Source organism: Dichomitus squalens (genome assembly GCF_000275845.1).
Source record: "Dichomitus squalens LYAD-421 SS1 unplaced genomic scaffold DICSQscaffold_62, whole genome shotgun sequence".
Classification (NCBI taxonomy): Eukaryota; Fungi; Basidiomycota; class Agaricomycetes; order Polyporales; family Polyporaceae; genus Dichomitus; species Dichomitus squalens.
Window position 1 is genome coordinate 77349 of NW_006766944.1, and position 12620 is coordinate 89968.

Genomic DNA, 12620 nt, shown 5'->3' on the forward strand with positions numbered 1-12620 from the left:
GGTCGAGTTAAGCGTGCCTAACAGTTCGGAGACCCTATAGACTGATGAATACTTCATGTATTCAGGAACACGAACGATGTTCCTCCGGGGGTAGAAAGATATACTTACAAGAAGAAGTGGATGGCAGAGGGTCATCGTAACTGACGACGGGAGGATATCAGTTCATTACGAGGTCTTCGCCGCTCGTTCTGATATTCCGTATGAGATTGGGACATACGATGACTGTGATGGAACCTTCAGCAAGCACGAGATGGCGGAGTCATGCCATCCCAGTCGATAACAGACATACATATTGCCCGTCGGTGGCAGTCCAACTCCAGTATGATCCACGGTGTGAACGGTTGGGCCTTAGCTTGAGACTTGAGACTTGACTAGGACATTATGTGACGTCAGAAAAAGGCTGCTGATTGTAGATTGTATGTCGCAGAGTTGGCTGAGTCCTGACTGCACAAGTCACCTCACCGGGGGTCGTCCGGTGCACCAAGACACGGTTCAAATAGGAGCAAACAACGCGCCTGTATTGGTAGACGCGCGTCCCTCCAGCCCCCGCGTCTGCTCTGCTGCTATCAGCTCGATTCCATCATAGGACACTCATTGCCCTCACCCACTCTGCATCGTTCACGCCAGAAACAGTCCGAAATGGCCTTGAGAAAGCGTAGAAAGGTCGTAAATGCTCTATCGCCACCAAGTTCTGTCCGTCCCAGTTGTGGGAGCGACGAGTCTTCCGTGCGCTCACTTTCACTTGCGAGTACCAGGCTCACAAGTACCAGCCACCCTTCATGCCTTCCGGCGGACATCTTACTTCTTATTGTTGAAGCCATAGGAAAGAACGAAGATCCGCAGAATGAGCTACGCGCCTGCGCTCTGACGTGTCGCCTCCTACGCTCGCGATCCCAGGCGCGTCTCTTCAGCTCTCCAATTCTTTCCGATGAGCATCAGTACTCGACATTCTCGCGAGCTCTAGATGGCTCCTCAGCTCTATCCGCCTACGTTCAAAGCTTGCGCTTGTACGTGGGCACCACTCACCCCGATATGCCCATTCCCCCACACCTCGTGGTCGGATTGAAGAATCTCAAGGCGGCGACTTTCGTTGGAGATGGAACCGTCTTGGGTACGCCAGTGCCAGAACGAACGATATCTTTCGTCAAGCTCTTCGGCGTCTTGAGCTCGACGCTCTCACGACTGGAGCTCGTGTTGTTCAAGTTCGCCGACTTTGCGGAGCTTGTCCGCCTCATCTGGTCCTTCCCGGACATCACGTCTCTCTCACTCGTTGGGTGCAGCTGGGGAAAGTCACATGAGCAAAACACTCAGCGAGATTGCCTGCCGGAGATACAGCACTACCCTCGTCGCGCGCAGTGCTTGACATCGCTCACGGTCAGTCTGCCCCTCTCCCTTCGGTTCTCGCTGACCAGTCGAGGCAGTTGCGACTCTCATCTCGTTTGAACTTGTCGCTCCCAGCATGGGGAGATAGCGTCCGGGACTTAGAGATTCAGGGCGCGGACCTCTCTGATGACTTCAAGGGTGCATTATATTCCCATGCTCGTCGGCTCTGGAACACCTTACTGATCGGGCACAAATGTCCTACCAGGCATATCCACGTTCTCTCGTCTAGAGCGGCTCTGCCTCACGCTCTGCGCAAGCCAGCTGAGTGCTGTCCTCTTCGCTCTCAGAAACGTCCGCTCGCCGACCTTCAAACGCCTCGTGATCAAGCACCATCTCAAGGGACAGAGCCGTAACTCAGCCCTCATACATGTTAAGGCGCTGAGACTCGACACTATCCTGGACCCAAGCGCGTTCCCAGAACTAAAGGCGGTAGACTGGACTGTGATCACTAGCGATATTGTGGACGAAGCGAAGGTTCAGGGCTGGGTGGAGGATATTGGAAGACAGATGCCTCATGTGAGAGATCGCGGACTGTTGACGTGTAAAATTGAGCAAAGTGCGTATTGAACGACCTTCTTACTCGTTGTGGTAATGCAAGAAGTGGGCGCTGACATACGTTCTGTTTTTCTACGTAGAGAACATGTTCTTTGATACATAGAGCATGTCAAGGACGTCTTCTCAGACGTTGGATGCAATGCATCCCACCAGTTCGCTTCATCACGAATGGTCCGCACTTGAATGAGAGGCTCACAGGTACACCTTTCATCGTGATACGCAACATGTACCACACGCGCGCAGTGAGATTGCAAGAACAGCAGCGAGCACGTCATGGTCGTCATATACCATCTTTAACGACGTTCAGCGTTGTCAAACACCTCACGACAAGATTCGTGAAGATCAGCCTAATGATTCGTTCACACAAGCCTTAGGGCCTAGACAGGTATGGGAAATCGGCACAGCCCAACAAGCAAGTCGCCCGATGTGTATCAAAAACACAGCCGCAGCGTAGTTGATGGGCGACAGCAGATGGGTGATATATCGGGTGCCGACAGGCGGATATATCTCGTTACTCCCCCTACTAAGTCGTCATCGTGTACCCGTTGACTACATAATTTCACAGGTACACCGTCATGTCGTACCACATGGAGGCGAAGCTCGAATCCGACGCTCACGGCCCGAGACTTCCTTCAGACATCCTTCACCTCATTCTCGACGCCATCGCGGAGTGGGGAGGCTCACAGGCGAAACGCACGCTCCTCACATGTGCGCAGACGAGCTCCTTCCTTCTTCGACGGGCCCAAGCCCATCTGTACAAGGACATCTCCCTGTCCCGCCGTCGACAATGCGCCCTCTTCTCACGGACGATCGACTCGTCGCCCCATATCGCAGTCCTCGTCAACCGCGTCCGCTTTTCCGAGATCTCTGCATCATGGGCGGACTATCCCCTCCCGCCCCACGTCGTCGGACGTTTGACGAGCCTACGTAGAGCGGCGTTTCGCGCGAGCGTCCGTGGATTGGACTCGGGCGACGAAACGGCGCAGATCAAGTCCACGTCGAGCACAACAATTGCATTCGTCAAGCTGTTCGCGGTGGTCAGTCCCGCACTCAAACATCTAGAGCTGGACATATTTATATTCAAGAGCTTCGCGGAGCTGGCCAGGCTGGTATGGAGCTTCCCTGGGGTCGAAACGCTGGCGTTGCGGGGTTGCAGTTGGGTTGATAGGGGACTAGTTGCGTTGCCCGACGAGAATATGTATCCAGGCTGTTGTCGCAACCTGTCCTCAGTAACCGTACGTAATATGCAAAACGAAACGAACTTGACTCATGTGCTTGCCTTGTAGCTTCATTTCCTGCCTCCATTCAGTCTATCGCTCCCGGTATGGGGTGCGGGCGTGCGAGAGCTCGATCTCCAGGCCTTCACAGCTCAGCCTTGTAGTGACTACTATGAAGGTAGGTGTGATCCAATAATAGGAGCCTATATCTCGTACGTCTGACCTGCCTTCAACGCAATTCAGGTCTCGCGAACTTCACGAGCCTAGAGCACCTCCGACTCGCTTTCTACCAGGAAGACATCCGCTGGATCGCCATTGCCCTGCGTCATGTCCGTTCTGGGCGCGTCCTCAGTCTCTCGTTCCGACACCGTGCTCTCGATCAGCATCGGGCCAAGACACTAGAACAGCTCGAAGACCTCAGACTTGACGAGATCCTGAGGCAGCCGATCTTCAGGAACATAGTCCAAGTATCGTGGACCGTGGTTTGCAAGGAGATAGATGATCCGGCGGCATGGAAGAAGGAAATTGCGGCGAGACTTCCAGGCTTGGTGCAGAGGAAGATCTTGTGGTACTCTGTGCATCAAGGTGAGCTGAGTGTCTCGCGGAAGTCGATCACAACACATCCATGAAGTAACGCCTTTCTTGTCCAGAGTCTAGGAATAGGTAGCGTAGGTGCAATATGGTTCGTAGCAGAGGCACAGCTCCTATCAATCATGAAAGTTCGTAAAGAACGTTGTGCACCTGAGGGAGAAGTTCTAAAGCGGCCGCTTCGCATACTTGGGCTGTTTAGAGATCTGCCAAGCGCGTCCGTGGCCATGGTGTACTTGATAGGCCTTAAATAGTAGAAGATATTCTGTAAATCGAAGAGAAACCGAGCATGTCCGTTTCCAGGGGTACCACAGATGCCATCAGTTCAAGACAGTTGAAGGGTGGCAGCTCTTCAGTAGACCCGTGGCCTGTGTCCTGCCGCAAGCCCACTGCCTTTCATGCGGATTGCTGACTATTGACAAGCGTATGGATAAATGGCAATACAGGAGTAATAAAGAATTGTTCAAATGTTCGCGGTCCTTGTCCCTAACTCTCCGGCCAAGTGTACCTAACATTCCATCACGAGTAACTACTCAAACTGCGTCCACATCCCCCTTCTCAGAGGGCGCGGCACCTCCACCCGCCCCCAAGACACTCCTGTCGACTGCATCTCCAGGTGACGATGCACTAATCGATGTGCGTGTGCGGGGCTTCATTGACCCTACGATCAAGACAGATACAGCATACACGGCGTCCGCCAAGGCGAGAAGCTCTGGCGGTGCCGAGGGACGAGGAGTTTCATTCTGTACGCTCGGATGGGGGAGGGCTAGGCGCGAGTCTACGGGAGGTAGTGGATCCCAAGCAGCGAGCTGAGTCTTAATGGGTCTCGGATCGCCGAGATCGAGCGAGCTCATATTGACCTCTGCTTCTCTATCTCCCGGTGCCCTCTTGTTGAGCTCCAGGTCGACAGATGGCGTTTTCAGCTCACGGTCATACTCCGGGTCGATGGGGACAGAACCGAACCATGACCAAGTAGAACTGAGCCGACGAGACCGACTTGAAGCACCTGAGCACGAAATGTCCACACATGAGAAGCACCGCAGGTCAGCACTCGATAATGCTCATCTGGACAGGACTCACGAGCACCTCCACAAGACCACGATTTGGGAAACCACGGAGAGCGGTCCATCGTAGAGCGCGTCGGCCGCTCCCGCGCGCGCCTTCGTAGAGATATCGTCGCCCAGGCTATGAACAGGACTCCGGCAAAAATGCCCAGAATGATGCCTACAATTGCACCAGCGTCCAGCCCGCGCGAGTGGGACGCAACCTGTGAGGACGAGGCAGGATGATTTTGTGAAGCAGTGGACGAGGCAGGAGTATTTTGTGAAGAAGTGGACGAAGTCAAGTAATCTGGGGATGATGATGTGGAATGAGCTGTGGAATTTGGGGTGTCAATCACCGTTGAAGGCGTTGTTGTGCGAGCTGGGAGACTGGATGAATGGAACGTTGCAGTGCCCGTCTGACTGGACTCGAGCTGCGATGAACCGCTCGCGAGCACCGTTGATGTAGTCGTGACGGTCGCGGTAGATGCTCCTTCTCCGGTCATCGAAGCGGAATGTATTGGTGGGCCATGCGTGGATATTGACGCACAAGGCGACACAGTAGGATGGGGCAAGGTAACGGGCAAGGTGACGGGCAAGGTAACGGGAAAGCCGGGATTGCATATCAAGATCGGAGGGGTTCCGCCACCCCGATGACCGAAAACATACCCAGTCGGTACTGGCGCGTGTTCTCCTAGGCCCTCTCTTCCCCAATGAACATCGGAAGCGCCTCGACGCTTGAGTATTAAGGGCGGATTATGCCGTTGCTCCTGGACGAAGCTGTTGCGTACGGGAGTGACCCCCGATATGACCGCGCTCTCGGGATGAGTGGGAGACGATGGAACTGTGTGCTGCTTGGTCAGCTGCGGAGAGATTTTCATCGTATTGCACTGAGCCTACGTGCAAAGCACGCACGATTCAGAGCAGTCCAACGGATCCACCTTTGGAAGGCTTTGATATGGTGCAAAGCCGCATGAACATGTCTGATGAGCGACGTAGAAGGGACCGAGCAGCGATAACATACGACCTACCAGGCCTAGGACGGATTTACGAAGCCTGAGAGAAAGATGTGTCTCAAGTCTTCGTACCAAGGTCGAGCTAAGAGTCGTTCGCCGTCGCTTGCAGCGTGCGAGGCATTTACACGAATGTGCCGCCCGATCGATTGAGGGTTCAGCATAGCAACCATATCTGCCACAGTAGTTGTCTTCGCCATCAGAGCCTTGTGACGGTGAGCATCGGAGAGGTTGGCATGTCAATGCGATCCTCCACCAAGGAAGGGAGGCCACAAAACTGCGAAGGGGATTGTGTATCAGAATCAAACGAGCGAGCGATGGAGAACCGCAGTCAAACCCAACATACATCTGATATCATCGAAGTAATGCTAGAGCTACTGTAATTTCTAAGGCGAGTGTCTCTGCAGTTCGATTCGAAGGGGAGTTCCGAGCACTGTGATGTACACTGTCAGACAGCCGCTGAAGCCACCCCCTTCCTTCTGCTCCATAACGACGAACAAAGTTAATCTGAGGCAACACCACGAAGGGAGCGGGGAAAGAACGACCGCGATGGATCAAGGATTTTTGTGGCGTTGCAGCGTGCCAATCCATGTGGGTAAAGAGTGGCCTACAACCAGGTCTACAGACCTCCCTGCCGGGACGTGGGCGAGGGCTGATGACCCAGATGGGGGGAGGAGTCTACATAAAAGGAGCATACACGAGGAAGACGGCGGGGCGCCGACGGACTTCTGTCGGGCAGAACGCGGCAGGAGGCGGGATGCGGCGCGACGAGTAAGAGTCTGACAGGCGGGACAGGAGAGCACGCGGGGAAGACAACAAGGCGCGGGAACGGGGACGACGGAAGGTATTAATACCATCACGTACCAGGGTTTGAGATCTGCAGGAATGGTTTGCAGACCTCGTTGCAATCTCTACGGGTATACGATACGGCGGTTTTTCGCGCATATATTCGCAAAGCCGCCGCCACCGACCGAAGATCGAGACAGTTTGTGAGCACGATCTTCTGTTCATCGGCCGTGCCCCAGTCGGAAATGCGTCTGCGGCCTCCTAGCTCCTTCCAGCCTAGATGAGCTACACTCATATCGTCCGCATGCCCGATCAAGGTCAGGAGCCTCTGGGCAGTCGCAGTCGCACCGCCAGCGCCCAGTCCTGCCTAGCCCAAGGAGAGGTCGACATGGACACATTGTCGTGTGCTAAGCCTGGTCGTCAGCCACGGGTCCATAGTGACGAGCGTGGCGCACGAGCTTGCCGTCCTGCAACGTGGCGTAGCCTGAGATACTGAAGTCTGAACTGGGAATTCTAGGATAGAGGACGAGCCAACCTGACTAACGAAGAAACCGATCACTGATCCGGCGTAGTATACCGGCACGATCATCACGGTCTGAGGTTTTGAACGTTTGGAGCGGAAGGCCGTCAAGAGCACACCTATTGAGCGAAATTGGCTGGACCTGAAAACACAGAAGCCCAATGAGTGATCCTTGGCGAAGAGGACTGCAGCATACGAAGATGTATCTGTATCCGAGTGCTTGGTGGAAGTACGCCTCGGAGATGCCCGGAGGAGCCGAGGGTGTCATCGATGCGGCACTGGCAACGTTGCCGATGTATGCAACGCTACTCGTCTCCGTTCAGCGGAACAGAACATTGTCAGTAACTACGGTAGCTCGGCCGAGACTGCGTACATACCCGGGCATATGCGCACATACCCGGACATATAGACACCTGCGCCTTGGTGGCCGCAGTGTCCGAGGCGAAGCCTATCACGTTGCCTCGAATCAACGTCTAATTTAGGACCGTGACCAATGAAACCTCGCTGCCGTCGCAAAGAAAATAAGAGTGGCACTGCTGGGCTATGCTGAAGGTGGGTATATTCGTAAAATTCATAGCAAAGAGAGGTGCTCACGTCGAGATCGCTTTCCCAGAGGGCTATCCAGAATGCCGCTGTTGACGCTTGGTGATTGAAAACACCGGAGAGGCAAATACGGCATCCTAAAGTGTCATCATGCCCCCGTTCCCTTGGATGCCTACTGCTCCCAGCACCACACCGGCCAGCAGCTGACCTTTCAAGACATAGTCCTTGGAGAATCAAATCCCCGTACGATCTCTGGTGAGGTTATGAAAGTCCTGCTTGTTCCCGATTTCGATGCGAGCGATTACGACGCCCGCCGACTTGACACGCGGAAGATCGTCTGTGCTATGCTAACACCATTTTTGAGCTTGTCCGCACTGGAGTCCAAGTTACCGAAAGAAGTGCGTACCTTCCGGGAGGAAGCGCGAGAGCGCGAAGAACAAGCCACTGACAGTAATGCTCGTAACCTGGGGAACGGAGCAATGTTGTGAGGAGCGGAGAAGAACTCCTTGTTGGTATGCCCAGAAGGTGTTGTCTGCGAAATTTGCGCACTAGTTTTGGGGGTTTGCTGGGGAGCTCAGCGTAGTTGATTTCGTAGTAGATGAACTGGGTGCGTATCTCAATCTCCGTCCAATCTTTCCAGCGATCTTCCTCGATGGACAATGGATCGAAAGTCGGAGGGGCAGGAGAATTGAACGATGTCAAAAGGGGAAATGAGACGATCCCCGCGAATGCATTCCAGCGAACCCAGCGGAGTCGCGCAGGAAACAGCGATTGAAGCGCGACGCATGATGAGAAGTCAACTAGAAAGAGATGTGCGGACGATCTCTTGGGTTCTCACCCGTCTGCTTTTGTCACAAGATTCTTTGTAGAGTTCAGAGAGAGGCAATCACCAACAATGCAAGTCCTGGAGGCGCAAGCAGAGATCAGTCTCGTGCGTGATGAGTTTCATGCGTGGGGACAGCGAGAACAGAACTTGAACAAGGCAGATGTCGTCGCGAGTTCCCGACAATCTCCGGTCCGCTGTCCCGGACGCGCCGTCTTGCTTAGCGCACCCTCGGCGCTGGGCCCGACAAGGAACAGTCTTGGATCTTTTGCTCGTCTTGGAACTGGCTATTGTATGGCTCATGTGACAAGGCTATGGTTGCACCTGCATCGTCTGTTTCCTTGAGCGCCGACACGGTGTAATTGTAGTACCAACTGGGAAAGCAGTCGTGCAATCTGTTGCTCCACCACTCCTCTAACTCCTCAAGAACCCCTAGCGTTTCGAAACAACTGGTGGAAGGGTTGCGGTACATTTCGACATATGAAACTCTACGACCAACAGATGGCATACAAGTACACTCCAACAGCATGTTTGGCGGTACGGATAACCGTATGCTCAATGATTTCTCCTGCGTATGCCCCGGACCCGCTCAGTTCGACACCGCATCCGTGAACTGTGTGGTCGCAAACCCAACACGATTGTTTGTAACGTCGAAGACGCTGTAGAAGCGTTGCAGGAAAACCATTCCGTTGATGAAGTCCAAACCCTCGCCGCTTCCAGTCCCGATATCTGAGACAATAAGGTAGACGCTGTTTGGATCGCCGCCAATGACCGTGTTCAGCTGAACGTCGGAGCAAAATGTGAGAGAGAAGAGTTAGACAGTAAGACACCAACAAGTGGAAGATTGTGACACGTGCGCTGCGCGGCCAAATCTGTGCGTTCGGTGTGAATTCGTATGTAGTCTGCAAGGATGATGAATTGGCTTGTAGGGAGAGATAGCGTAGGAAGGGCCGAGAAACGTACACCTCCAATGTTGAAGAACAGAATCTTCAGATTATTGAACCCGGCGAGGGTGAGCTTGAGAAGCCCGGTCGTGTTATCAAGCACCGCGCCTGTTACTGCCTTGTACCGCATCAGAGCATCTACGATTGAAGCACATGAATACTCTAGTTCTGTATCGTAACTGGAGAATATACACACCAGTTGCAATGAGAAGCAGGGTCGTTCCAGTGTCAGTAATACCCGCGGTTGCGGACAAGATCACACTGGCAGTCGAAGCGATGGAGCCGTAGGTAATAGACTGTTCAAACCCAATAAATTCCGACGAAGGAGATGTCGTGGTAATCGGTCTGCACCATGTGTAAATGCACGTCTTCATGGAGAAACGACGGAATGTCTGACCACTTACACGAAAGAGACAGGCTCAGTGGTCTTGTTGCTATCGATACCTCCAAACGTCAACTCCCCGTTCGGGTCATTGTCTGCAGATGTGGTCGGTGCAAAGAAGACCCCGAGGATATCTTCTGGAATGATGCCTTCTCTGAAGGCTTGGTCGAGGAGGGTCGGCACCCCTGACGACGAAGGATCAGGAGACAGAGTTCCCACATTCAAATCTCGCGGTCCAAGCCTGTTGAACCGACAGCGAAGAGGGTAGTAAGATCCCCATGCCTTCGTGAGTTTACGTGCTACCTTACTCACCCGAGGACGCCATCGACACCTTCAAAGCCCTGTGAGATGCTCGCGGAACCGATGCTGACGTTGGGAACCACCATGCTGCCGATCGTCACGGTGTCTATGAATTCCTCGCCCGAGAAATCGCCTGACCCGTATTGCACGGACTGCAATAGGTCCAAGTGCTCAGCACCGACATGCGCACATCGAAAAGGACTCAGCAGACGCACCACTGACTGCCCGGTCGGCTGACTACTTGATGTTCTGTCGTATGCTTTCCCCGCACCGACCCATATGTTTGCGCTGCCGGTGTCAACGATCAGGTTGTAGAACGTTGGTGGTACACCAATTCCAACGTTCGCGATGTAGTCCACAACCTGGTCCGTGATGGAAGCGGAAAACACCTGTGGCAGTGCGCGCTTTCCTCGAGTAGGACGGGAGTTTGATGCGGCTACGAGCGCCCTCGCGCGAGCCTGATCATGTTGCAGGAGGCTGGGAATACCTGAGATATTGAGCCTCCGCATGAATGGGAGAGTAAGGGGCGAGCCGTCAGCCACGATGGGCTTGCACGCGCAGGTGGGAAGACCTGCAGCAGCCGCGCAGAGGACGACTAACAAGGGCGAGCGCAGCATGATACCGAGGGCTGAGGGGGATTGTGGAGGTAAGGCGAGGACATGCGGACATTAAAAGCGTTGACGGGCCAGGAGGAAGACCGGCATGGGGACCTGAAGACATGACCATCGCCTAGACAGGTGAGGACAAGGGATGCAATGTGAGTGGATGGAGGAGATCGCCATAGTCGGCGTCTGGAGACGTCGTGTCAAAAATCAGGTACTCACCGCCAACGATCCGACTTGCGGTGGATAGACGTGAGATTTCTTCGTGTGCGAGAGAGGGGCGGAGATCAAGTCTGACCCAGCACCGGCCACTCTCCGACTCGCAAGGATACAAGGTGGTCAATCCAGGAACGCGGTGTGGGGAGGGGAAATCGAGGCAGAGAATATGCTTATGATGGAACAAATGAGTAGGACATTTCGGACAAGCGCTGTCTCCGCCATGGGGAGTATGCTGAGACCCCGTTCGATGCAGAATGTGTTGCGCCAGCCTGCATCTCGGTTCTCGTCTTGTCAATATTTATGAACAATGGGACGCGCTTGACCATGGTAGATCAGGGCCAAAGAGTGCCAGATGATCCCTAATCGGCTCGGGCATGGACGGGGGACATACATGGGGAGCTCGGTAAGAATGGCATTTCAGTATAGATGTTGCGAGGACAAACCTGCTTGGGGCAAGCCATGTTCCAGGGATTGCATTGCACTGGCAATAGCCCTCGCATGCTTGAGTAGCGAGGGAAAGAAGGTGACAGGCGCTCGCCGCGATGTGCGCCATCATGCCGACGGCAGTACCCGGCAGGCCCGGCGGCGTCTGGGCTGCTTAGCGGGCGCGCTGGGTGTGTTCATCTTGTGCTTCAGACTTGCACAAGGTCCATCGGTGGGCTGATCGTACGCCCCCATGCGATTGGTCTCAATATGGCACCTATAGCTAGTTGTTGGCACGCACTAGGTCTTTATCTCTTCCGTCCCGTACCTCTCCTGTCCAATATCATTCGAGAAAGAAGCTACTCTATAGATGTTCGCATACGACTACCATCTCCTCGCTCTCGAGCCGTGCCTTTGTCTCATAGACGTACAACAAGCGACTCACGACTTCCTATCACTCGGATACAGCTGGTAGTACGGCGGCAACGTCCATACGGCGCTCCGGACTTCGTCATCTCTAGCTCCCCCCGCGGTTCTAGCCGGTCCTCCCGCCAGTCTCACACCGCCATCCATCGACCTCCTCACCTCCAATGGACTCCTATGGCAACTCCAGTCCGTATACGGCGTTAAAGGAGAACGTATACCCTGTTGCGCTCCATGAAGCTGGACTACGAGCGGGGAAACTGTTGGCAGCAGTGGTGTGATCTGGTCGATGATGGCGAATTGGGCGCAGATAGCGAGTGCAGAGAGCGAATGATAGAGTTAAGGAAGAGCGAGAGAGAGAGAGACATAGACACATAGACAAGAGGTTTAGGGCACCAAACTGGCACTCAGGGCTCTCCAGGCCCAGACAGAACAAAGCCCCACCCAGGCCTCAAACACAAACCGAAGAGGCTCGTCGCCATACGGACTAAAGAGCAGGTAGGTACATGATGAGCTGGCAGTACCGATGTGCTATTTGTATGTATTTGGTCACTCGGCGATGGCCGGACGGCAAACTCCAACAGAAACGGCTGAGGGTGACCCGAGCGGTTCGACGCCCGTCATTCTGGTGCGTGAGCCTATCACCTCGAGGTCGGTTCTAATCTTATGCAGTGCATCTCGTTGGTTCAGACCGTGTATCTCGTCCACCGACGAATATGCGGGCGTAGGTTGAGATGAGAGCGATGTGGCCGTCGAGTCCCGGAAGTTATCGTATCCAAGGATGGCTTATCCGACGACTCGGAGGCCAGCGCTGTCAGTCCGGGGTCTATACATTATGAGGTGAGTGCCATTACTCGGA

The 12620-nt window shown here is 54.2% G+C and overlaps 5 protein-coding genes across 5 annotated transcripts; 3 read left to right on the plus strand and 2 right to left on the minus strand.

Annotated features, from left to right (window-relative positions):
• The first annotated feature begins 572 nt into the window (after positions 1-572).
• DICSQDRAFT_140717 (uncharacterized protein) lies at positions 573-2084 on the plus strand. The gene is made up of 3 exons (XM_007370149.1): positions 573-1521; positions 1589-1939; positions 2019-2084. The coding sequence occupies exon 1, from the start codon at positions 640-642 to the stop codon at positions 1441-1443; it is 804 nt and encodes a 267-aa protein (XP_007370211.1). The 5' UTR covers positions 573-639; the 3' UTR covers positions 1444-1521; positions 1589-1939; positions 2019-2084.
• Positions 2085-2513: 429 nt separating this feature from the next.
• On the plus strand, positions 2514-3784 carry DICSQDRAFT_174322 (uncharacterized protein; the record flags this gene model as incomplete). The annotated part of the gene is made up of 3 exons (XM_007370150.1): positions 2514-3047; positions 3225-3333; positions 3399-3784. 3 exons carry the CDS (start codon positions 2514-2516, stop codon positions 3782-3784), a joined length of 1029 nt encoding a protein of 342 aa, XP_007370212.1.
• A 492-nt stretch (positions 3785-4276) lies between these two features.
• DICSQDRAFT_183449 (uncharacterized protein) lies at positions 4277-5289 on the minus strand (the record flags this gene model as incomplete). The annotated part of the gene is made up of 3 exons (XM_007370151.1): positions 4277-4370; positions 4431-4749; positions 4824-5289. 3 exons carry the CDS (start codon positions 5287-5289, stop codon positions 4277-4279), a joined length of 879 nt encoding a protein of 292 aa, XP_007370213.1.
• A 1978-nt stretch (positions 5290-7267) lies between these two features.
• On the plus strand, positions 7268-7874 carry DICSQDRAFT_140718 (uncharacterized protein). Its single transcript, XM_007370152.1, has 3 exons — positions 7268-7407; positions 7480-7643; positions 7697-7874. The coding sequence occupies exons 1-2, from the start codon at positions 7303-7305 to the stop codon at positions 7582-7584; spliced, it is 210 nt and encodes a 69-aa protein (XP_007370214.1). The 5' UTR covers positions 7268-7302; the 3' UTR covers positions 7585-7643; positions 7697-7874.
• A 1183-nt stretch (positions 7875-9057) lies between these two features.
• On the minus strand, positions 9058-11053 carry DICSQDRAFT_183450 (acid protease; the record flags this gene model as incomplete). Its single annotated transcript, XM_007370153.1, has 8 exons — positions 10919-11053; positions 10310-10823; positions 10107-10246; positions 9817-10035; positions 9609-9757; positions 9432-9550; positions 9326-9370; positions 9058-9249 (listed from the first exon to the last, which is right to left on the minus strand). The coding sequence occupies exons 2-8, from the start codon at positions 10709-10711 to the stop codon at positions 9058-9060; spliced, it is 1266 nt and encodes a 421-aa protein (XP_007370215.1). The 5' UTR covers positions 10712-10823; positions 10919-11053.
• Positions 11054-12620: the final 1567 nt, after the last annotated feature.